At 52.2% G+C, this 24,456-nt stretch overlaps 3 protein-coding genes and 1 pseudogene across 4 annotated transcripts; 3 read left to right on the forward strand and 1 right to left on the reverse strand.

Moving 5' to 3' along the window:
- The first annotated feature begins 6,466 nt into the window (after positions 1-6,466).
- Positions 6,467-7,635, forward strand: B0H65DRAFT_227751 (uncharacterized protein). Its single transcript, XM_062822147.1, has 2 exons — positions 6,467-6,957; positions 7,255-7,635. Exons 1-2 carry the CDS (start codon positions 6,628-6,630, stop codon positions 7,420-7,422), a joined length of 498 nt encoding a protein of 165 aa, XP_062680518.1. The 5' UTR covers positions 6,467-6,627; the 3' UTR covers positions 7,423-7,635.
- A 13,503-nt stretch (positions 7,636-21,138) lies between these two features.
- On the forward strand, positions 21,139-21,817 carry B0H65DRAFT_549914 (uncharacterized protein; the record flags this gene model as incomplete). Its single annotated transcript, XM_062829698.1, has 2 exons — positions 21,139-21,159; positions 21,230-21,817. The coding sequence occupies 2 exons, from the start codon at positions 21,139-21,141 to the stop codon at positions 21,815-21,817; spliced, it is 609 nt and encodes a 202-aa protein (XP_062680519.1).
- A 937-nt stretch (positions 21,818-22,754) lies between these two features.
- On the reverse strand, positions 22,755-23,306 carry B0H65DRAFT_549915 (uncharacterized protein; the record flags this gene model as incomplete). The annotated part of the gene is made up of 4 exons (XM_062829699.1): positions 22,755-22,786; positions 22,876-23,001; positions 23,053-23,217; positions 23,291-23,306. 4 exons carry the CDS (start codon positions 23,304-23,306, stop codon positions 22,755-22,757), a joined length of 339 nt encoding a protein of 112 aa, XP_062680520.1.
- A 920-nt stretch (positions 23,307-24,226) lies between these two features.
- B0H65DRAFT_t292 lies at positions 24,227-24,329 on the forward strand (annotated as a pseudogene). Its single transcript has one exon. The product of its transcript is annotated as a tRNA-OTHER (tRNA).
- Positions 24,330-24,456: the final 127 nt, after the last annotated feature.

Genomic DNA, 24,456 nt, shown 5'->3' on the forward strand with positions numbered 1-24,456 from the left:
GCTTTCGAACATGTCAAGAGTGTGGTGATGTGTGTGTCGATGACCCCCGGTGCAGGATTCCTGGGATGATGCAACAAAGTCTAGATCGACCTTGACTGCAGGCGTGTGGATAATAGTGGATCCCGCTGCGCTCCAGATTGGATGACAGTTGGGGACGATGTCGTGGAAATCCGCGGTTGGAAAGCCGTTGAGACGGGAAGGTGTGTGAATTGGCAGAAAGGAGCCAGATATGTCACTGAAAAGTGGTGTGAAATGGGTGGTTGGCGAACTTTATAACCGGAGCCAAATGGAAACCAAGGTGAGAAGACTGGACTCCTCCCACTCGCGCGGAGAGGGCGGGACGACTTGGCAAAGGAGACTGGCGCCAAGAGCCATAGACCAGGGATGTGAACCAAGTCAATTTTTCGAGACCTGTCGCTCTCTGCAGCTCTGCCCCGTTTGGTGTGGAGGGGGCGTGGCTGTAGAAAGGGTACGTAGCGAGCCACGAAGTTGCAGTAGCCTGCTTAGGCTTAGTCACTTTTTCGTGATGGTGGGAAGATGCTTGTCAGCACTTTTGCCAGAAGGAACCACACCCCGACTGCGTTCTCACTGTGACTGGATTGCACTGGATTTCCAGCCAGTCACAAATGCGTTCCCAGAGCTCTCTGTCCGAGACTGTCAAATGCCTGGAGAGAGAGAGCCGCCGATAGGACTGGTCTGGCGATAGCCTCTGACTCAATGCTGCCGTTGCCTCCTTCAGCTCCTCCAAAATAGACCGAGTGTATGGGCGACGATAACTCGGATTCGTTCTTTGTGCGCCTTCCTGATCGACAGGCAACTTCCAGCGTGCAAAAAAGAAGCACTTCGAAACGTCGTATGGGGGCTTGTTGGAGCTCGTGGAGCTGTCGCGTGAATCACTCAACAATCGCCGCCCAATCTACCGGGTTTCGACTTTCCCAGGGGCCCCTGAAATTTGCACAACAAACGCTAGAATGCCCTTGAAGCGCCCCCCGGATTCCTGATGATGGACAATCCCCAGCCCCCGATCCCGTCCAATCCGTGCCGGTCGTCGAGCTATAAGCGAAATTGAAACTCGGTCTGAGCGATGATGCTCAACGTCACCGCAGGGAGTATTGGTCGCTTCCAGTATTCCCGTCCGTGAAAATTTTCGCCTTCGTCCTTCACGGAGCTGTTTGGTGTTGCACTCCGGTTCGGATAGAAAGTAGGCAATCAAAGCTCTCGAAGGGAGGGAGGGAGCCCAGATTGCCGATGAGTCGTCCAAGTTGTTGAATCAATGCTTGAATTCCTTGCAAGTATGGTTTCGCGATTGGTAAGAATGGCTTTGGTAGGTCGTACACTGTGGCCAAGACAGGCCTGCGAGTTCAAGTTCTCGACCAACATTCGACCGGAACACCAAGCCAGATCAACCCGACAAGACAAAAAGGTGGAAGGTCCGGGAAAAGGATGGAGGATGAATCCAGCAGGAACGGGGGCTTTCTTTGAGATATGTAATCGGAAGGAAAGCGCAAGCTGCCATGGCTGCTGACATTTCTCCGTTTCTATCGCCTCTTGTGTTAGTCGCCCCTTCCACAGTTTACACGTTCATCGTCCAGGAACGGCAGGAGTTCCCCGCCGCAGACAGATGAGCAGCGGGATTATGGGAAGGCTTTCCCTGATCTCACCGTTGATCCTCCACTGCACCTACCTCGACATTGGTATTCCAACGAGTTGACGAGAAATCAATCAGGCTTCTCAACAGGTGACGTGAGACCGGTCGGATGGGCACGGGCAACTCTCTTCGAGATGGTTGCAACCATCACGGCAACCATCCTCGACCAAAAGAAGCCATCATGTGCACATCAGCCTTCCATACAGCAAAACGCCTGGATTCGCCAAGGCCATCGACACTTCCAACCCACCTCCAGTTCATCCACCGAAAATGCCAGATCGAGGTCAGCCTTTCCTCTCACTGCAACGCGGTCAGGCTGAAGTCCAAAGCTCGCCCCAGTTTGTCCCCGGGTTTGCAAGTGTTCGTCTCACGTGGCTGACCTGCATGCCCCAAAACCACATGCATGTGTATCCCCCACCGCTCAGTCTCATTTCCTGCTAACCTTTTGTGGTCCATGCATGGAACAAATGTTGAAGCTATACCCGCTTGTTCCATGTCGTACGCGGTGTCTAGTGCTGAGATTGACCGATAGCTTGATCAACCTTCAACGGCCCAGTCGCCGCTAGTCCAGCCTCCCTCCTGAATCCAGAAGCTGTCTCGGTTGGCTGAAACCTCGGCCCAATATCTCTTCCCTATCTCAATGGTTTCCATTACCGTGTCCTCTTGTGCGCTCATCTCAATCTGGGTGCTTGACAGACTCAAGATTCTAGCCAGGAGCCCTCCCCTTTTTGGCGAATAACGACGGTGAGGTAACCCTTGCGACTGTTACAACAGTGGTGATCTCCCCTGAGTGCCCTGAGCTGTGATGGAGTTCTGCTATATCGCCGAGGACTGACGAATGGGAAGTGTTCCCACTCCATTATCAGCTGAAGGACCCAGGGGCCTGAATCCCGGCACTAACCCAGCTGAAAATACAACATGAGCCTCACCGTCAACCGGATGTGGTTGGCCCTCGTTCCGGACAGTTCGGTCTTCGTCTAGCGCAACCATGGACCAGTGGATCACTGTTGTTGATCGCTCTGCGTAACCAACAACCGGCCTGGAGCCACGGATATAACAGAGCTTGTCCCCTGAACGTCGAGCCGTGAAGGCTAAACTTCCATGGGACTTTACGAGCCCCTTATCCCGCTGTCGCATTCACGCTGACCGTTAAGATTCGACATCAGACTTTCACATCCGAATACGCCCTACTCAAGTCGCAAGACACTCACCGAACAAAGTGCATTTCTTCTGAACGAGAAATGACCTCCAGTCCATCAATCACCCCCATTTCCTTCCAGGGTACGGCATGATTCCACCAAGGCCTTGTCGTCAGGCCTGTACACCATACAGTGCATTGGTACGGTCAGCTCTGTTCAACGTCAACAAGACTGCGACCACAGGCGAGGGCCATTTTCTCGTGGTGGACATACCTGTCTGCCGCCTGTCACACATGGTTTTTGCAATTTGCTGCACACCTTGCTGATGCTCACCTTGTTCCCGGCCCGGTGGTCGGCTCTTGGCAACCACACCCCCCTCCCCCTGCCCTTGTGCTTGAACATCAATTACGCATGGTGATTTTCCGGTGGCTTTTCCCATCAATCCTGGTCCAACATGGCACACACCCCAGCGACTTGGCTTCTTCTATCACGAAGTAACAAGAAAAGTTTTTCGAGGTTTGATTACGAGGAGGTGTGCTTCATTCCAATTACCAAGTTCGAAAGGAAATGATCAAAGTCCTGCGCACGAAAACGATAATCGGGCAGTCAATTGACGACTCTCATCAATGTCCATCATCCGTCCTATCAACAACGTGACTCACACACCACGTTGTTGTTGAGCGGTCTGTCGATGATGTACGCCGTATGCTCTGCTGCCCTACTGATGGCGCCTTGGTAGGTATTGTTTGCTGCGTTGATGTCCAATGTCGAGAGAGGGCTGTCGCTGATGGTGCTTGGGTTGTTAGCCAATAGCTCACCATGCCGGGCCGGTCTTTGATGCAGGTCTGGTTGGTTCCTGCTCCCGATTGGAGGTGAGGTTTTCTCAACGGGTAGTCGTCCCAGAAAACCATCTGCAAGTGCAGAATCAGAATTCTTATTGCCAAGACGTTTACAAGGGCAGACTAAGCCAGAAACGAGGATGAATGGCACCTCGACAACATGCCCTTTTCTCGAATCCTTCCCGCTCAGACGGGAACATGCAATGATTTTGCAGTCTTTTATATGGCAACGCATTGCTCACCACCTCACCGGCTTCGGCGTCCGGCCGTCGTTGCAGTCATCCTTCTCGGTTATGTCTCTTCACCGACACTTCCAATGGCGGCCGCACGGCGGGAAGAGAGGCTGGCGATAGTAACTGCAAGCAGTCTATAAGAAAAGTGCAGACAGACTCGGCTGCACTGCACGTTCATGTTGGACCCAACAAGAAGCCAGAAAGCGAGTTTGCGCGGCAGCATCTCATACGTCGAAGTGAGCAGGTCCGTCGGTGGAGTGCAAGCAGACTCGGACCCTGAAGGTGCCATGCCAATGCCGCCATGCCGCCATGCTGCCACGGGTTCCCTTCCCGATCCACAGAGGGGGTCAGGAAGACGCCGACGTCGTAGCCAGTTCACGCCCACGGGATAGTCGACGGCATCGTGTTCGAAGGCGCTTGTGCGAATGCTACCCGTCGTCGTCGTTCACCGATAAAGACGGAAGCAAGCGAACTGGGCGCTGTATGCGGCCATGGGTTCGAAAGGCGTGAATGCTACACGTGTTACGGAAGACCCCTCCTCAAACTTCGCTATCCTCGTTGAAAAGATGTACTGGGAAGCGTGTCGCATGTCATTCTAAATCCGTTGAGATGTTCGTCTTCGGGATATCCGTAGAATCCAGTCGCTCTTCTGGTAAACGATTTCAAATCCCAAAGATGGCGCTGTGTTGTACAAGGGTCTTCTCGTGTGGCCATGTATGGGCGTGTGGAATCGGGTTTGGCTGGGCTATCCCCGAAACTCCCCAACTGAATCTCGTAGTGAAGCCTGTGGATTGAGTCGATGGCGGAGGGCGGCCTCTGAGCTCAGGAAGTGTACCCAAGGCGAATAATTGACATTGAAGGTGTATTTTGGAAGAGACTCATCATTCGTTCTTTCTCGGGGGCTCGAGTCGATGAATGCTCTGGTCTGTCGTTGCAGTGGCCTTCGTGATCCTACAGTGGGAGTTGCGGCACTGTTGTTCGCTGACTTTAGTTCAGTGACGACACAAGTCGACAACAGGGCAAGCAGCGAGTCGGGCTCCACTCTCAGCAGATCCGACGAGCTGGATCCAGGCACAAGCCACACAGGACCTACCGCGAAGTTCTGTGGCAAGTGAAACTGCGCAGCCACCCCCGGACGTGCTCGCCTCGGAAGCGATCCAATATCTGGTTGGTCGCACTTGCGCTGGGTCGGGTCACCCACGTGGGCTGTCTTTTTTTTGGCTTGACTCCCTCCGTCTGCAAAGGACGGAAGCTCAACGAACTTCAACGTCTACTTGGTAGGTTCGATGAGTGAAGGCAACGACCCCTTTAATTCAGTTCACAACTTCAAGGCATAGGTACAGGTAGGCATGTTCGGGAATTCTTTCAACCTGTCACGCCAGCATGCCATCACTTCCAGCGCTCCAGATCTCCCTCCTTTGCTCTTTCGAAGCCCTAGTCTACAAGTAGATGACCGTGTGAGAAGAAGCCGACGTCATTTGGTAGGTACCGACTAAGTCAACAGCAATAGGAAACTGGGACGGAAGAGAGTCCGAAGTCGGGAAAGCGCAACTTGTAACAATACTTCTCCGCCAACAACTGTGTGTCTGGAAGGCGCGGTGCAGTGCGAGGGGGTATAAGTTGCATTTCTGGGAGTTCTGGACGGGGATCTTCTTTTTTCTCTTCTACATCACTTTTATCCACTCTTATCAATCTACATCATTTGCAACCAATCCAGACCTTGCATCAGTCAAGGGTGGACGCGGAGAAAGCACAGAACAGCAGTTCGTATCCCATCCGCAAATTTCCTTATCCAGATCCTGGAGTGGCTATACTAACACACTTACACTACAGGCCCTCATCGTCTTCACACGCTTGTTGATCCCTGCACATCACTTACAGATGCAACCGCACCCAATATCTTGATAGACGTGCAAGCGGCAGCAACACAACTCCAAGCTATAGTTAGGGACCCCCATCCACCCGGCCTCGTCGTGTTCACAGATGAAAGCCCGACCTCCCCCGGTCCTTCAATCATCGGAGGACTCCAAGTCTCCCAACGCCCACAACATCGAGGAGGAGGGCCAGAAAATCCAGCGAGTCCTACTCGCTCGGAACAGGGGAACCATCAGTCTCAACACCACCATCACCCCCATCCCCGAGCGCAAGAAACTTCCCTCCGCTCCCGGCTCCCGCGACGCCTACTGGCGGTGCTGTCCCGGCTGAAAAGGTTGCCCAGAATCCGGTCTTGGTTCCATGTCTTCGTGTTGTCGGCCGGCTCCCAAATGCTACATCAGCGACAACAGTAACAGCATCAACAGCAACAACATCAACAGCAACTGCAACAACAGCGGCAACAAAGGACCCGTCTCCCCTGCCTCTTCCTCCCACCGCCCTCACCATCCACCACACCACCGCCACCCCGGCCGCCACCCCGGGGCTAAAAACCTCGGATAAGATCACCATAGCATTGGGAGCAATGGGCGCCGCTGGGGTCTTTTGGATGGGTTAGCTGGGTTGGAAAAACCATAAAAAGGAGAAACAGAAGCTGGAATGGAAGGCTGCGGACAGGGCTGAGAGGGCGCAGCAGCAGCAGCAGCAGGAGGAGGAGCAGCAGCACAGCAACCGCATCAACAGCAACTGCAACAACAGCGGCAACAAAGAATCCGTCTCCCCTGCCTCTTCCTCCCCCGGGGTTTCCTCCCAGGAACCCTTCGGCTCCTCGCCGCAACCCTTCCCCTCCTCGCCAAAGCCCTTCGCCCGCCCCAATCCCCGACCCCGCGCAAGCCATGCGTCTGGCTCGGAGAGACAAGGACCGCCGGCGTAAGAGAGGAGGAGAGGGGGAGCAGAAGAACGAAATCGAGGAGGAAGGAAAGGAGGATGAGAAGGAGAGAAAGAAGAAGAGGAGAGCAAGAAGAAGAGAAGAGAAGACGGAGCGGAGGGAGAGGAAAGAAGAAGGGAAAACCTACCCGCACCCTACGATTTCCTATACGTATCCTACAAATTTCGCAATCTTTTATAATTCTTCACCACGACTATATGATTGCCCGAAACCTCGTATCTCAAAGTCGGTAGCGCATATCCCACATACGAAAGAGGTTTTCCTTTTGACAATAGAGGTACTTATTCCCATACTATTATTGGCGAGTTCTTTCCCCGTAACTCGAATTGCCCGATGTCCGACGACACCTCCACTGCAATTGATCATTTATCAAGACATTCTTGACCATTACTACTTGTTGCTGCTCTTGTTATTGACACACCCATTGGCCCACCATTAGGTAGTCACTTGGCCGCTCTTCTTGTCTTCCCCTATTCATCATGATCATTATAGTTGCCTTCACCTACGCGAAGCTGCTTGGCCGAGGCTGTTCGAACGAATGATAACCAGTTGCCTACTGACTCACAAGCCAAAGCCATATGCTCCTATCACGAGGCCTCCAATCCCTCGACGGCAGCAGCGACTGAATAAGGTAGGCGGACAACGACGACCCGTCGGCAAACCAAGAACCCCGACCCCGACCTCGACTGACCGGGCAGTGGCATGGATTTGGAGCTTCGAGATGAGACAGACGGGTGGCTGATGAAGGACGCGTAATCCTCCTATCAACAGGGCTTCCTATGTCTGTTATCGCCGAGTGGTGGTAATAGCCGCGTCTCAAGCACACAGTGACTCATTTTCACAAGCCTGTGCCTCAAGGGATGAACTCGACCGGGGATCAACCGGGCCTTTCACGCCATCTCAGCCTATGTGCTGCCGCTCGTTAATATTGGGAGATGAGACCACACAATTTGGCACTTTGTCTTTCGCATCGTCTAGACACCACCTCACCAACGAATCTCTCCTTCCCATACCCAGCGGACACAACCTTTGCTCCATCGCTTGCGGGTTCCGCCAGTGTGGTTGCTAGACTAATATTGATGGGCAAGTCGCCCTCCTCGTCTCCGCCCCTGGGAATCCCACCCTGGGGCGTCTATTGTGCGAGATCATCACCCAGGTAGCAGGTAGTATGCCTCATGGCCAAGGAGATACTCTAGCTCGTTCCTGTGTTCTTACCGAGTCAGTCTCATGTAATTGGAAGCTTGTTGGCCGATGGATCACTGGACTTATGCGTGGTGCTGTCATTGCTTCGACGATACTGGGCGGCCTGCTCGTGCTGGCTGCCTCACGTCGTGTGGAAAGCCATGATATCCGCTCCTGTTATCGGAAGCGGCGGCCGAGTGGCATCATTACGCGTTTCTTTGACCTGTCCCAGTCGAGAGAACGAGATACCCATGCCCGTTCCCCTTTCCCTTCAAATGTTGAGGTAACTGGGCTTTCTGGTTACGAGAAGCGACCTCTTCAATTCCCTGAGCTGCTCAATGATCTTCCACGACCATCGCTCGACCCCGGCATGCGTGCTTTATGTTTATGCTCACACCCGTTATCCCACAACTTCACAACGGTGCTTCCGAGGTAGTGCATAAGTATGGGGAAGCACACAGCGGGCGCCGTGTTACAAGGTCGGGAGCCTCATTCATCTAAGGTCAACCAATGATTTTCTTTGCGTTCAAACTACCTCCAGTCTACACGCCATTGTCTGCCTGCGATGCTGGCAACTACGCAGCCGTCATCGAGCAGAGCAGTTCCGCTTCCAGTTACACCGCACAATGATAGAGGTACTGAGGCTTGACCGAGTCACACTTCACACATGCATTGTTTTCCCGAACACTCTTTGTTGGCTTGGCTTCTCGATTCCCTCCTAGAGGTACCTATCTAATGGTGTCTTACACAAGTGAAGCTCGTGTTCCCCATGAATGCATGCATGGCTATCTCATTGAGTTCGATAACAACGTGTGTTCCATTGCCATCTTCCTTGCAATTGGCATTAACATTCTCATTGACATTCTTATTCCGCTGGTTGGCTCCGACGTGTAGCTGGTTCTGACATTCCCGAAAATCTGTACTGTGACTTTCTCGCCTCATCCTTTATCCTGTTTGCCTACATGTACAACAACCCATCTTCAATCCTCAGCCATACTCATACAATCCTTTCGATCGTGGCCGCCTTTCACGTCCTAAGCAGCTAGCCTTCAGTCTGGTATCCCCTGGGATTGAAGGATGTTAGCATATAAGCCCCTGTGAAAAGCGCAGCCAACAAAAGTTCCTTGAAAGTTCAAGCGGTTCAGATTGGTGTGAGTGATTTGTCATGGGTGAATAGGTCCACATAAGTTTGAGTGTTCAGAGATTTCAATCATTATTGGTTGTAAAAGAACTGTATGAAAAAGAAAGGAAAGCAGCCACTATACCTGGTATTTGCGATGCTCCAAGGGCCGAGTTCCCCAAAAGCAGTCGCGGCACTGGTTCAATCTCAACCCAACCTGCCTTCCATGTCGAACACATGCATCTTAGAATGACCTCAGATCGCTGATAATCTCGTCTTGAGTACGTACGCAAGAGAACACAAGTGTTGCAACCTGCATTGTACTTCAGAGACAAGGACGCTTCATCACAGGTCGCATCCACCTTCTTCTTCATGTTATTTCCCCCAGAAAGATCACAACCCCCAGTGTTCTCGAGGTTGTAGCACCGAAGGAAAAGCGAATCCAACACTGGTGCTGCACCTGAATATTCTCATCCCACGTACAATCTCAGCTCGAACGACGCAAGTGGTCTTTCATCATCATCGATTGTGTTATCCGTCCCCTCATAGAACCACTCTCACTTGGACCCTTACACTTTTCAGGGCTGTACTGCTTGCTCCACCGAGGTACCGTGTAACCGCCTCAGTTCATATGCGTCGTCTTGGTGAATCCCCCGTCGGTCGTCTTAGTGAACTCATCATTGGCGGCCCCCCGTTGTTATGAATCAAGGGAAGGAAAGGAGGTGAGCGCGAACAAAAGAAAACGTGAAGTATTACGATCCCTGGGGATCAACACGGGGACATGGAGCAAGCAGTACTGGGTGCCAGGGACGTGTACATGGAAGGGAGTTTTTCCCAGGCGCACCGAGGCACTGGTTCCACCCTATTCATGCGGCGACGAAGCGATCCGCCATATTCACGTCACACGGCGGTGCTTTGGAAATGCAAACGCGAAAGCCAGGATGGGATCATCGTAAGGACGCGGCAGCCCAACTATCCAACCTGGCTTCTTCCATGTTGAATGGGAAAACGAACTGTCATCGATGTTAGCAGCTGCCAGGGCATGAGGTAAAGGAGGAAAGGGACTTACCACACAATACGAAAAGAGAAGGCACCAAAGAGAAGATAGAAAAGATGAAGACGGAAAGGATGAAGAAGGGACAAAAGAAACGGGAAACAAACCTGGAACTGGAGGATGGCGGGGGAATAGTGTTGAACATCCCCACGAACATCCCCCAGCTACGAATATCCCCCTGTTAGGACCGTGTGATGATATGAAGATCCCCCAGTTAGTACGAAGTGAAAATTGGCATCCCCCGGTTACGAACATCCCCCAGATACGGCCGTCTCTCGATACTCATGAGGTTCTCTCTACAGCATCTACCGAGACCTTCTCAGATGCCGACCAGCACGGGCAAGCCACGATGCCAGGACGGGACTGAGGTGGTTTGTGCTTCGTTACGTCGACACCCCGGCAGACCGTAGGGAACCACGCGTTAACAACACTCCATGAAATGGAACAGGGTTTCCTTTGCAGGTTACCGCGGAGAGGTGCCCAGGACGTACCCAGACAACCTCCCCGCAGCTTGGTTGTTGTCCACTAAGACAACAAACACAAACTGCCCGTCAGCTAGACCACTCGGTTTACCGGCACTCGACCGGTGGTGCACTTGACACCAAGCATCATTCGGGAGCCCGTCAGCCAGAGACACTTGTCTCTGCTGGCACTTGCCAGTGGCGCACTCGCTAACCAAACTTCATCCGGGGAACGAAATACAAGGGAAAAAAACCCGTCAGCTAGACCACTCGGTTTACCGCCACTTGACGGTGGTGCACTTGACACCAGACATCATTCGGGATTAGGAAACAAAACCCTCCGCCAGAGGCAACTCGCCTCTGCTGGAACTACCAGTGGCGCACTCGCTAACCAAACTTCATCGGGGAAAAGGATGACTTACCTGTTACCGCGGAGAGGTGCCCAGGACGTACCCGGACAACCTCCCCGCAGCCCCCGATGCTCAAGAAGAACACCGAAGAACCGCCCGTCAGCTAGACCACTAGGTTTACCAGCCACTTGACTGGTGGTGCACTTGTCACCAAGCATCATTCGGACCCGTCAGTCAGACCACTCGGTTTACCAACACTTGTTGGTGGTGCACTTGGACACCAAGCATCATCCGGTAACTGAACCCTGGGCCATAGGCACTGCCTATGCTATCACTTGATAGTGGCGCACTCGCAGCCAAACTTCATTGGGAAAGAAGATGACTTTTGGGAAAAGAAGATGACGTTCGGGAAAAGAAGATGACTTACCTGTCGCCGCGGAGAGGTGCCCAGGACGAACCCAGACAGCCTCCCCGCAACCCCCTGATGTTCAAGAACACCAAGGAACCGCCCGTCAGCTAGACCACTCGGTTTACCAACACTTGTTGGTGGTGCACTTGTCACCAAGCATCATCCGGTAACTGAACCCTCGGCCAGAGGCACTTGCCTCTGCCGAGATGACACTTGTCAGAGCTCAGTGGCGCACTAGCTAACCAAACTTCATTGGGAAAAAGACAAGGAAAAAACCATAACCCCTCCGCCAGACCACTCGGTTTACCGGCCTAGCCGGTGGTGCACTCGACACCAGACATCATCGGGAAAAAAGCACAAGAAAATATCGTAATCCGTCAACTAGACCACTCGGTTTACCGGCCTAGCCGGTGGTGCACTTGTCACCAAGCATCATTCGGAAGGCCCTCGGCCACAGGCACTGCCTGTGCTGGAACTACCAGTGGCGCACTCGCAACCAAACTTCATCGGGCAGAAAGAACGAACCATGGAAATATGAAATATTGTAACCCGTCAACTAGACCACTCGGTTTACCGGCCTAGCCGGTGGTGCACTTGTCACCAAGCATCATTCGGAAGGGGGGCCCTCGGCCATAGGCACTGCCTATGCTGGAGTCTAGTGGGACACTCGTCACCAAACTTCATCGGGCAGATGATGATGAACCCCTAGCCAGAAGCATCATCGGGGAGAAGGTGAATGATTTGAATGAAAACATGAAGTGAGTGGGAAACATGAGTTGAACACGAAACATGAGGAGAAGAAACATGAATGAAGAAGAAATACGGAATGAAGAAGAAACATGAAGTGAAGAAGAAACATGAGGTGAGTGTGAACCAAACCGCGACCATGCGACCGAACACGCAAGAGACAAGACATGGAAACTGACAAACATGAAAATGACAAAGACAAAAAGAAACGAACACACATACCTGAAATCCCCCAGTGCCGACCGCGGGGAGATGCCCAGGAACACAAGTGAACCCGGACAGCCTCCCCGCAGCCCACGATGTTCACCACCCAAGTCGTGGGAGAACATCAAGGAACCACCTTCCAAACTTTCCCGTCAGAATGACAATGACAAACATGAACCTTCAGGCCTCAGGTCATGCAGAAGACTGCGTTTTCATCACTCGGGAAGATCAAGAAGAAGATCTGCCAACCCCACAATGCAAGCCGTTGACGACCGCGGAGAGGTGCCCAGGAAAACACAAGTGTGAACCCGGACAACCTCCCCGCAGCCCCCCGATGTTCAAGTGTGACCAAGAACACCGAGGAACCGCCCCCCTCAGTCCCGTCAGATTGACAATGACAAGATGCGTTCCTCAGAAATCAGAACAGAAGATTGTGTTCATCATTCGGGAAAGAGGAGGACCCCCAGAAACCCACTGCCCACTGCATGTGCCTGTTGTGCCGACCGAACTGCCAGTGCTACCTGGCGCCGGTGGTGTGTCTTGAAAACCCGCCCAAGGAGGTGGCCAACCTCCCCTGTGCCCCCCAGCAGGTTGCCAAGCTGCTAAAGGCCCGCCCACAGAATGTGTTTTCAAGATGTCGATGTGTGTCGGTGATGTCGATGTGTGGAGTGTTGGTTGATGAGTGTCGGATGTGTCGCTTGAAAACCCGCCCAAGGAGACAAGCTCCCCTGTACCCCCCAGCAGGTTGCCAAGCTGCTGAAGGCCCGCCCACAGAATGTGTTTTCAAGATGTGTGTCGAGGATGTTGAGCGTTGGTTGATGAGTGTCGATGATGCCCACCCAGGAGGTTGCCAAGCTCCCCCCAAAGTGCCGAAGCACAAGGAGTCCCACCGCGCATCATGAGAATGTGTGTCGAGGATGTTGAGCAACAAGATGGTTAGCTGAAGCTCATTGATGAAGATGACAAAGAAGTGTGTGATCAAATGAATGAAACGCGTCAGAAAGGCATTTTTCGTCACCGAGTCACCTTCCGGCCGGCGCTCTCAGAATGACAATGTGCAAGCACACGAAGTGCCTTCATCATTCGCGCGATGAAAACAAAACGAAAAGTGAAATGAACTTACCAAGTGTGAGTCAAGATGATGATGATGAAGAAGAGGAAGACAAGATGAGAAGATGTGTCTGGATGCGATGACCATGTGGTTAGCAAGTGCTGATCAACCAAGATGATGATGATAAAGTTGATCAAATGATGAAGCGCGTCAGTATGGTTTTTCTCATCATCGAGCTCCCAGTGCTCTGAGCATGACAATAAGCAGGCACGCATACAGCGCGTCGAGTTGCTCTGTCATGAATGCCATTCATCATTCGCGCAAGTGAAGAATGAGAAAAAAAAATGCGACTTACCAAGGAAAGATGTCAGTGTGAGTGAGGAGATGAAGCTAAAGGATGTTGATGATAGATGACTGAAGACAACAAAGTTAGCGATGGTCGCGACGATGAAGATGAGCAACAGAAGATGATGTTGATGTGAGCCTCAGATACATGTGGGATTTTTTGTTCTGTCACGGGCGCGATGGCCTCGAGATGACAATGACAAATGTAGATGTGTATCATCATTAGCGATGAAGTGATACGCAAGTGAAGCAAGAAAGAATGACTTACCAGTGTTGATGATGATGTTGAATGATGGTGAGCGACGATGGTGAAGGTGAAGGTGAAGAAGATGATGAAGGAAGAAGATGATGAAGGAACAAGATGATGAAGGAAGAAGGTGATGAAGGTGAGGGGTAATGGAAGAAGAAAAAGAAGAAGATATTTGTGCGTGTGCGTGAAGGAAGAAGAAGAAGAAGAAGAAGAAGAAGACGCGACAAGTGCGGGGTGAGGAAGGTGGAAGGTACAAGAAGAAGAAGAAGATGAAGAATGGAAGATAAGATAGGAGGAGAGGAGAAGGAATGAAATGGAAGGTGAGAAATGGAAGTAGAGAAGAAGAGGAAGTGTGAGTTTGTGCGAGGAAGAGTTGAGGGAACAGAGGAGGAGGAGGAAGACCGTCAGAGGGAGGTCTTAAATAGAGGACGAGGCTGGCCAGAGCTCCCGTCTGAAGTCGTCTGAACTTCTATTGGTCGAGAGCAGGTTATTGTTGAATGCTGAGCACCAGAAAAACAGGGTGGAGCAGCCGGGAGTGGCTGTCAAGGGCCGTCTTGACCTGGCAGCGACGTAGTTGACGGCCCGGAGACGGGAGGGGGCAGGTAAATGTGGCAGGCTGACGAGTTCAGATGACCCCCGAGGGCGAGCCCGGGCCAGGCAGGGCGGCAGGGAGGGGCAGGATGGGAAGGTGAGGGAGCTGTGAGGGCCGGATAGCTTCAGTAGGCGAGGAGCGCCGTTGCCCAGGACGACGGCGACGGCATCGTCTTGGTGCTTCAATAGGTATACTCTAGTTAGTTGTAGATAGATCTTGATGATATCAACTTCCTGTCCTTTGCGCTCGTCGACCCCGACGTCGTGGTGAACTGCGAACCTTCGATAGCCTCGTCACCTCCCGGAAGGCCAGTGAATGCCCCCATCCAGGTTCCTCACGCACAATCGCAAAGGTCCAAACCATGCCATTAGTTCGACGATCACTACAGCAACAGGTATACGGCTGCAATAATACAGGTAGGTAGTGACCTCGAAGCCCAGTTGCGATCACCGTACCCGGAAACTGGAGGCGACCACGACACTCAAGATTTACGATATGATCTTGCGCGGGGCGCAACAGAGACACGGCGATCAAAACATCAGGAACACGGCAGCATGATCCTGATTCCAGCTCAAAGATACAACAGATTCATGTTCTCGAAGTCAACGATAGCATATTCGAAGTTGGAACACTCCAGAACATGCAGAGCGACATTCAGTTCCATTTCACATGCGATAGCATCACAGAAACACTGAACTCAACACTACGAGACTAATTTGATTCTCAGCGGTCACTTGGGTGATAGAACTTCGTAATCTTGACCAAAGGAACTAGTCGAGACACTCGCGGTATACACAAGAACAACACTCTTCAACGGCTTGCGACCGACGACAAGTTAACCGCTCGAGCTTTCAGACCCCGGCATCCACGCCAGCAGCGATGGCGAACACTTGGTTCCCTTCCCTACTCGCGCTCATTTGGAACATAACCAACGGAATCCAGTACATTGTAAGCTGACAGCCATGCTTCTACTTCACTCTAACCCCTCGATGAGATTTCCAGTTGAAATCAGCATTTGGTTTCCCAAGTGTGAACGTTTATTGACGTGTTGATTGTCACGAAGGATTTCCACCGTCGAATACACTCCAGCGAGTCGATACCTCCACCTCTAGCCACCGCTTCCTCCACCAATAACTCAACCTCAACAAAGGACGGCAAAGACTCGACACACAAACCGCGAACTACCACTACGGCTCATAAGAAGAACAAAGCGTTACAAGACCACGAATATCCTACCTCTATTCGAGCAACGACCAGCTCGAGGTTCCCCTCAACTGTGGCGGGCGAATCTCTAACATCAAGCACAAAACACCCTGGACCTGCGACAAGGACTGCGCCGTCCATGACACAACACCTCGAAACAAGAAACCAGCATCAGATATTTTGCGGTTGATACGAGAGAAACAAAAAGGTCTGGACTCTGGTGCTGGGGCCGATATGAAAGCGACGAAGGTACAAGAGCAGAGTGGGAGAGGGGTCATAGACTGCCCTGGGCTGGCACGCGAGTGTGGGTTGAGAACTACCTCTAACCGCACTAGAGAAACAAATTCAGACACAGAGGCTTGTAGAGGTAACTAGAGGCATGGAGTAAGTGCGTAAGATTGCTCATAAGTGGATATCAAAGGGATCAAAGATGGGAAAGTGCAACTGAGAGGGCATGGGATTCTCGTATGGGCATCGAGAAAGACACACGACTTAACCGGAAGACAGCTTCGAAGACATAAGGTAGATAGGAAAGTGTCTAGAATGTAGCCAGTAAAGGCATATAGTGATACATCGCCGCTGGAAGAAAGAACAGCGTACTTATTATCTCCACATACCTCAACGATCAAATGTGAACTTAACATACTCCAGTTAGCGGTATCAGTGAAAGGTGCTTATGTCGTTGGATGGGGCAGGTATGAAAGAAGAGCGGAGAGCAACTTGCAACTCGGCTCTGATATGGCATGGTGTTGTAGTCAATGTGAAGGCACTCTTGTTCTGTTCAGGTGCTCACTTTGGATCTCTCCTAGTCTCCTCTCCTAATTGTGGTTGTTGGGTAGAGCTAGACCCTTTGCTGTCATATTACCTATGATAGCTCTAGTCATACCCGTGTTGGACTATCAAGGAGACTGGTTTTGGGAAATAAGGGGACGAGAAAAGATTCACCGTTAGAACTATCATTATCGGTGCGGCGTGTTGGTGGTAGTATCAACAAGCACATGGGTAGACGAATTGAGAGTGTGAAAAACAAGCATTTCTTTCTTCCTTTGAGTACCTGAACTATCGAGACCAGAATCACTCGATTCGCTATCTTCGGTTTCCTAGCTCTCCAAACTCTGGCACTACTGGTACCCAAAGCCAAAAACACCAATTCCACACATGAAACACGGCATGCTAATACACCCTTTAGAAACCCTCATCCGACCCCACAAGTTCACTCGGTTCATTGTCCTCCTCTCTCGGTTGGTTCATCTGCTTGGCTTCGATGGTTTTGTCGCCGGGAAGCACTCGTCTCCAGAACCGTTCCGTCATCTCCGATCTCCATGCCCGAAACTCCTAGACCTTCCAGGACCATCCTCTCGCTCTTCTCCTCTATCGACGTTGAAAGTGGACCCAAAACTCGCTCCTGACGATGTAAACAAACCTCTTATCAAGCAAAGCCTTGCCCGCCCATGGTTTGTTTTGATTGTGGTGACAATTCAGGGGTTAGCCAATGGCCTGAAGCCCACTGGAGCTTCCAGCGCCACCAGATTCAGGGGTCCGATCGTGGAGTGGGGCGGCGGCGCTCGCCAAGCATGGAACAGGGGTGGTTTGTTGACATCATCCAGGGGTCGACCGCTTGGACGCTGGTGGACGACAGCGACACGATGTGGCCGATAAAACATTTCAAGCTCATATAGATGTGTAGAGAAAGAGCAGAACGCTCGAACGAAATTGTCCGACTCTCCATGGATGTTGTGGTTGTCAACCTCAAAGGTGATCGATGGTCGGTGGTGTGGTTCCTTTGTTGATGCAGGTACGACAGGCCGAGCCGCGATACCCTTGTTCACAAACCCAAATACAACGACATGCCATTGATGACAGCATGCCTTAAATGATGTAAGGACAGCCGCAGTGTATGATCCAAAGAACAAAAGGGTCGGGTTATGGGGGCTACGATTTCGGAAACTTTGCCGAGGTCGTATGATGATGCCAGCGTCGTCGAAGGGCAAAGGTTGATCAAGGAAACCCGAGGAGAAAGTCCAGCATGCTGCGAAGTGGAATGCTTTGCTTTGATACAGGGAGCACTGATTGGCATGGCTGCATGAAAGATGCATGGTGCTGGTCGTGCTTGCTGGTCCGGGGAACTGTTGGAACCAATGGAAGGTATCAGTGCTCGGCCACTCCTGGCCGGATAAACTGGGCAGAAGGCCTGGTGTTGACCTTCTCGCCGGTCGCGACGTCAACGAGCTTGTCGCCGTCAACATCGACCTCCTTGTTGCCGATGCGACGCATAAGATCCATCAAGACTCAGGGAAACTCGACTGAGATGGACCGAACCGAGTCGCTAGGTTGAGACAGGATGTCAAAAGGTCGAGAAATGGGCCGTCGAAGCTGTGGGGAAGGCGGCATTTGGGGTGCATGGCAGCACATGTGGGTCCGAATTGCTCGGGAGTTCGGTCGAGGGCATGCAGCAGCGTTCGAGAAGCACGGTCTGCATTGATGAACTGATTTTCGAGCTTGTTCAAGAACTCCATCTCTGCTCTTGCTGGGCCTGCTTCGCTTTCTCGGCCTTTTCCTGCTCGGTCCTCTCCCTCGCTGTCGGGAGTGCTTTCAGCCTAGACCTCGTCGGCAAACCATCATCTGGCTCTTGGGCCCAGAACGATCACTATGTGACCCGTTCGGCTGCCCCTTTTCTTGCTTAAAAGCTCTTTTAGACGGAGCTTTCAGTGTCGTTCACCAAACGAAAAGGTACAACTAAGAGAAAACCCTTGTTGGCGGTGACTTCGAGTTCGGGGAGGCGGTTGTCTGCTACTGTTGTAACTCTTGATCCATTTTGACCACCGTCGATGCTTGTTTGTACGGGAATCGTCGCTGGGATTGATGACACTCCGCGGAAAGAGAGCTTTGAGGGCCGATCCGGGTGGTGGTTGAGGAGGGACCGGGACTTTTGATCTGGCAGATGGAGTGCGGCGGTCGGTTTAGACGTGAAGAGTTTGACGTGTTATCCCCCGGGGAAGACCAAATGGTTCACCGATGATGATCATTTCGACCCCTACAACTACTGGAGTTAGCCGGACTGCTTGAGAGGACATGTTGCCACAGGAGATGCAAACCAACCCTTTTGGTGTCGATTCACTGCAGGTCGAGCTTGTCGCGGGCTACGATGAGCTTCTCGCCTGCGTAGCGCTCACGCATGATGTCGAGCCAGTAGCCGCCACGAGAGTGGAGAACAAGTTCGAGTTCATTTGAAGAATAATTTGCCGAAAGCGATTCGCATGCGCATTCTGTTGGGAGAATACCGCAAGCCATCACCCACGCGTACCAGTCGGTTGTGTCCGTCGAAGTCTTTGTCGGAGCAGAAGACGCTCGAAATATCGTGCTCGGTAGCAAGTCTGACCAAGTATTGCTTGGCAAACTGGCATCGCTGTGTGAACGCCGGGAGATGAGGTGTTGCTAGGAGTCTCTGGAGCCGGATCCGAGTACAGCTTGTACTACAACTGGAACGGAAACTGGCGCTGGAGCTGGAGCTGGAGCAAAAGCCGGAGCTGAGGCTGCTCGTGCTGGAGCCGGTCTCTGGCACGGGTGGGCGTATCGAACAGTGATCGGAGTAATCGATATCTCAGGTTCATCAACCAAAAAGAGAGGACTGAGGTCTCCGTCAAGGCGCAGGTGCTGAAGGTGGACGACTCTGTTGGTTCCCGAGGACGAGCAGGAGGAATTCAAGGACAACAAGTCACATGATTCCCGTCAGATCAAGCACCGGGTGGGTAGAGGCCAGAGGGGTAGCCTTGTCCCTCCTTACCTAGTCAGTAACTGTCGCTGATGGGGAGCTACTGGAACTGTACCTCTAGGCCAGTAAACCATCAATTATGCGGCACCTGTGGCTTCCTTGTCGGCTCTTTGCTAGTACTGTGGAATTCACACGGTGTGGCCTGGAGGGGATGGAACTACGGAACTAGTGCCCCGGCCTGGCAAGTGAAAGGAGGAGAGGCAAGCTGAACAGGAAGCCACGGTCTGGATACTTACCTTGACTGTCTGTTTCTGAAGTCCCTTCACGCGCCAATGATATTTGCGTCAAGGACCGTGCGCCCTCACGGGGTCCTTCTTCCTCGTCAGGTACTTGCCGGTACTTTCTACACCAAGAGATTGACCGAGAAGGCTCAGTTCATGCACATTGTGGTCGCTATCAGATTGGACTTGACGGTTGCAAATAAGTTGAGTGTCGTGAAGTTGTGTAAAGGTACCTTACCTCTAGGCAGAGACAAGACATCTCAGATTTCCTTTTATCTCTCAAAAACCAAGAGTTATTATTTTGTTCACCTTTGCACGTTAAAAGTTGCCCAGAACCATTTACAACACCATGCCACTTGATCTAGTTCGAGAACAGAGATTGGGATACATTATAGGTGGAAGTACCACATTTTGCAAATTGACTAGTAGTCCAATGTTCGAGTTAATCCCATCTTTGGTGACTCTCCCTCCAGTCGTTTGCTGCGTTTCTCATCACAAAGCTGCCTTCCCCTTTCTAGGACAGAGAGTCACAATATGTACTGCTTGTGATTTACAATGGAACGTAAACGACAGTCACAGGTTTACACACTGTTGCAATTATGATAAGCATAGTAGATAACCTGTGAGATCATTAAACACCAAGTCTAGAGGTACTTGAGTATAGCAGTGCTGGCTGAAAGTCATAACAGGTAGAAATATTGGCTCAACTGATTGTCTAGGTAGCTGGTGATCTAAGTTCCTTTCTTCTCTCCTTCCATTCCTTCGAGGTTCCTTTCTACTTGCTGTCCAACAGATCCCGTAGACATCACATTCATCATTACGGTGTGGTAAAGCTTCGAGTAGAGATGACGCTCATTTGGTCCCATAATACCATGGGAAGTGTCACGTCCTTCACTCAAGTATTTGCCTCATATCGTCCGGTCTCCCAAAATCCTCCTTGAGCTGGATGATAATGCTTTGAAGGACTGGAATAGAATTTCTCAAACACGCATAGTACCTGCCATCCAGAAAGTGAGAGCCAGGCTCCCAGTCTCGAGTGCCCGTTCCCGAGAAAGTACCCAAGTACCTCAAGCTGCCAGCTACCTATCAACACCCGGGCAAGTTCGCTCCTTCCATCTTTCCCCTGAAGGTCGAGAACTGCACTCGAATTGCTCATCTGATCTCTGCCTGATGACGAAGACAAGCGAAGAGGCTTGCCCTACCCAACAATACGAGTCGAAACAACCTGAGGCGCCCACAAATCTGATTTTTTCAAAAGGCTGCCCTCTTCTGTTCTCTCCCCCTTCAGATTTTTTCTCCCCGCAACACAATCACATCAACACATCAACCACCACCACCATCGCCTCTTTGGCACAATTGCAACCATCAAAGCCATCTTGGCGAGGCTCCTTCCTTCGCGTTAAGTATCACACTTCACATTCCTAACATACTCTTCCTGGTCAGAACGTCTTCGTTCTGAAACTGCCTTTTGTTGCGCCATCATCCGGCGCCGCCAACATGAACCAAAGCGGAATGGAAGTAAGTAATCCCATTCTGAATCCTGAGGGTAGTCGATCATACAATATACTAACATTGAACGTTCCATCAGCGCCGCGTCTACAGCCATCGCGAGATGGTGGCCGCCCTCGGTCTGGTCCTCCTCAAACAGGGAGGCCACCGCGAGCCAACGCCGCCGGCCACCCCCGGCCCCAACCTGCCCGCCAGGCCCGCGCCTGCTACCGCTGCAGCGGTGCGCCGCCTTCCGGCCCCTGGCCAGGGAAGCCTCCCTCCGAGGCCCCGCACACCGGAGGGCGGGTGGTGCCCTGCCAGCCCGGTCAACAACCACCGCCAGCAGACTGCCCACCGCCAGCAGACTGCCCACCGCCAGCAGACTGGCCACCACCATCACCACCACCACTCACACCACCACCACCATCGCCCTCACGACCATCAGCAGCAACAGCTGCAGCTGCAGTACCAGCAGCAGCAGAACCATCCTGCTCCGGGCCCGGTGGTGCCCTACCAGCATACCACCACCACCACAACCACTACCACTGCGGTTCTCCCCCCTCCCCCTTTCCCCAACTTCCCTTCTCCCCATATGTGGCAGCATCCACAGCAACTGCAACCTCCACTCGACGAGGAGAATATCGTCCCGCCGCCGCCGCGGCGCGCTGGTAACAGCCGTCGCTGGTGAGCGGTGGGCTGGAGAGGAGGATGAGCGGGGGCGGTGGTGGCCGTGGCGGTCCCATACGCCGGGTTGACGACGACAACGACGAAGGCGCCTACCAGTGCTATTTTTGCTGGTAAGAGTGTGTTCTCGGTTGGAGTGTCAGGTCAGTGGGGGAAGAAAGGGTCGGATATGGAGGAGCCAATTTTGCAAGCATTGGAGGCAGCTTCAAGACCAAGGAGTCGCAACATTGCCCCTGTCCCTCGCTTCATGTTTTGTGTTATTCTTGTATATTAGTATATCTCGGCGTTGAACGCCTTCAGCCAACTACGACGGCTGATTAATATCATAATTCCTCAACTTCATACTTCCCATCGTGATACTTCATCGTCTGGTTCTCCTGAATGCCATCATATCACATGTGACTTGTTGTTGTTCCCTGCTCCCACTTTCTCAATGTTCCTGTGCTCCCATTAAATCCTCTACCTGTTGTCGGCGAGGAGTGTAATCTCAAAGCCTGATGGTTGTTTCATTGCCTCGCGAAAGATCAAGGTTGGGTCATGTTTGATCACGGGATACAAAACCGGTGGGTCAAAACACAGCCGAGACACTCGCTCATATCTTCACCAAACCATCCAACACCAACAATCCAATGGTTCATGAGTGAAAGATCGAAGTTCAAATGCAAAGTGGAGGCTACTTGAATGGTATCACATTTTTTCGGAAGTTTAAGAAATGATGTTGATTGAAGGACGAATTTTCGTCAGGTCGTGGCGCGCTACACCAAGCCCTTGAACACGAGCAGCGATGAGTATGATGTTCTCTAGTAGACTCTTCAACTTGCGATTGCTGCTATCTTCACGCTACTGTACATATAACTCGACAATCTCCCCTAAAGTGTTTCCTCTTGACTCCGTTCCTGTCTAGTGTCCGTCTAGAGTTAGAGGTATCAACGAACCTCTTCCTACCGTGTACCACCGTAGTCGGTGAGGGGGCCTGAATCTGGGGTCAGTTTCTTTGTCGTCGGACGATGTGTGATGAAAAGATGTGTCGCGAGATCGAGCCATCTCTGGAGTTCCACTCACAGAAATAAGCGGCACCCTCGGTGCGGTACTTTTTTGCCAGTCGTTGTGTGCTGTTCCAAAACTGCCCATCGCTGCTAGGACCGGCATTCGTGAGGCTGCTCGTGCTGGTGCTGGTGCTGGTGCCCACTGCTTCCAGTCAACGCTCAGCGTCCCCCCTCTGGGAGCTGGCGGAAGTACTCCACAGGAATGATGGCGCGGCGAGGACCACGGAGATGTGCTGTTCTCCTGGCTGTTGCTCTGCTGAGACATGATGGGAAAGGATGGTGCAAGGCGACGGTGGCCTGCGTTTGGCGATGAGAGTATCGTGACAGCCAGTACGCGGGAGGCCTTGACAATGCTGCCCTGCATTTGTTTGCTCGCGTTAATAATGGTTGCGATGGAAGGGGTTGTTGTGACACAAACAAGGGAAACTCACTCGAAGGAGGCGCCATCTTGACTGCTGGCGCTGTCGGTGGTGGACAACGATCTTCCAGTCGGCATGTGCAAATACGCGGTCATGGCTCTCGCTCCTGACGAGGCTCTGAGGCCTCTCTTTAGCCGCGAGAAACTTTGAGGTCTGGAAGGTTGTGGTGTTGATGGCGAGTTGTAATAACGAGACACGTCGAGGCAGCTGTGATGGCGGGAGGGCAGGCTCGAGGGGGCGGTTCGAGATTGTCCTGGCTGAGTGTCGCGGGGTGTTTAGCCGCCTAACTGCCTTTGGCAATGTTCGGAGAATTTTGCAACGGATGCCCGTGAGGGCACTGGAGCTGAGTCGTCGTCGTTGTTAGCCCATGCCATAAGATACGACGAGAGAAGAGAAAGAACGGAAGTAGGTACACTAGTTCTGCTGCTTTACTCCATGTGGTACTTACATTCGCGATTGTGACCCCGCGTGTCGACCTGGTAGCCCAAGGACAGGGGACGGGAGACGGAGTTGATGTGCGGTAGAGCCCGGCAATAAAGGTATGATTGGATTGTAGACGAAAATGATCGAGAATGTTGACGGTAAAAGCACCTCATTGTTGGGAAAAGTGGTTGAGGGGTGGTAAATTCGTGAGTGTCTAGTGGGCATGCATGGAAACAAGGGCTTGAACACCTACAGGTAAGCAATACCAGACCACTCACGTGAGATACTTCCACTGTAACTGGCCGGGACACTGCTTTCCATATCCGAGCGCCAGCCATGGGCTTCAGGTTCAGGTCCCGTGCCATGCTGATGCCGGGTCGAAATCCTTGGCTCCCGTCTTTGCCAGCTGTCCCGGCGCGGTGGTCGGACTGCCAGCGAGCTTCTCTGTGCTCTTTCCCCTCCGGGTAGCTCCTTCCCTGGCAGGAGGTATATGGATTAGGCCACTGCCTTGTTTTTTCAACAAACGCGCGGTTAATTTAATGGTCAGAATATCGCTCCGTAAGACCGGGCTACTCTTGGCCACGTCCGGCAAGAACGAAGACACGGGTTCGATTCCCGAACCGTCGCCTACCTTCTCTTTTTGCAGTCTTTCGCTCTTCTTTTAGCTGCGCATTCCCTTCTATGTTGATAAATAAGTTCGAGTTGATGACTGGAGACACTATTGTATTTCTTCTGCGGCAGTTAGAATGAAGCTC

This window comes from Neurospora tetraspora (assembly GCF_033439725.1).
Source record: "Neurospora tetraspora strain CBS 560.94 chromosome Unknown B0H65scaffold_5, whole genome shotgun sequence".
Taxonomy (NCBI): domain Eukaryota; kingdom Fungi; phylum Ascomycota; class Sordariomycetes; order Sordariales; family Sordariaceae; genus Neurospora; species Neurospora tetraspora.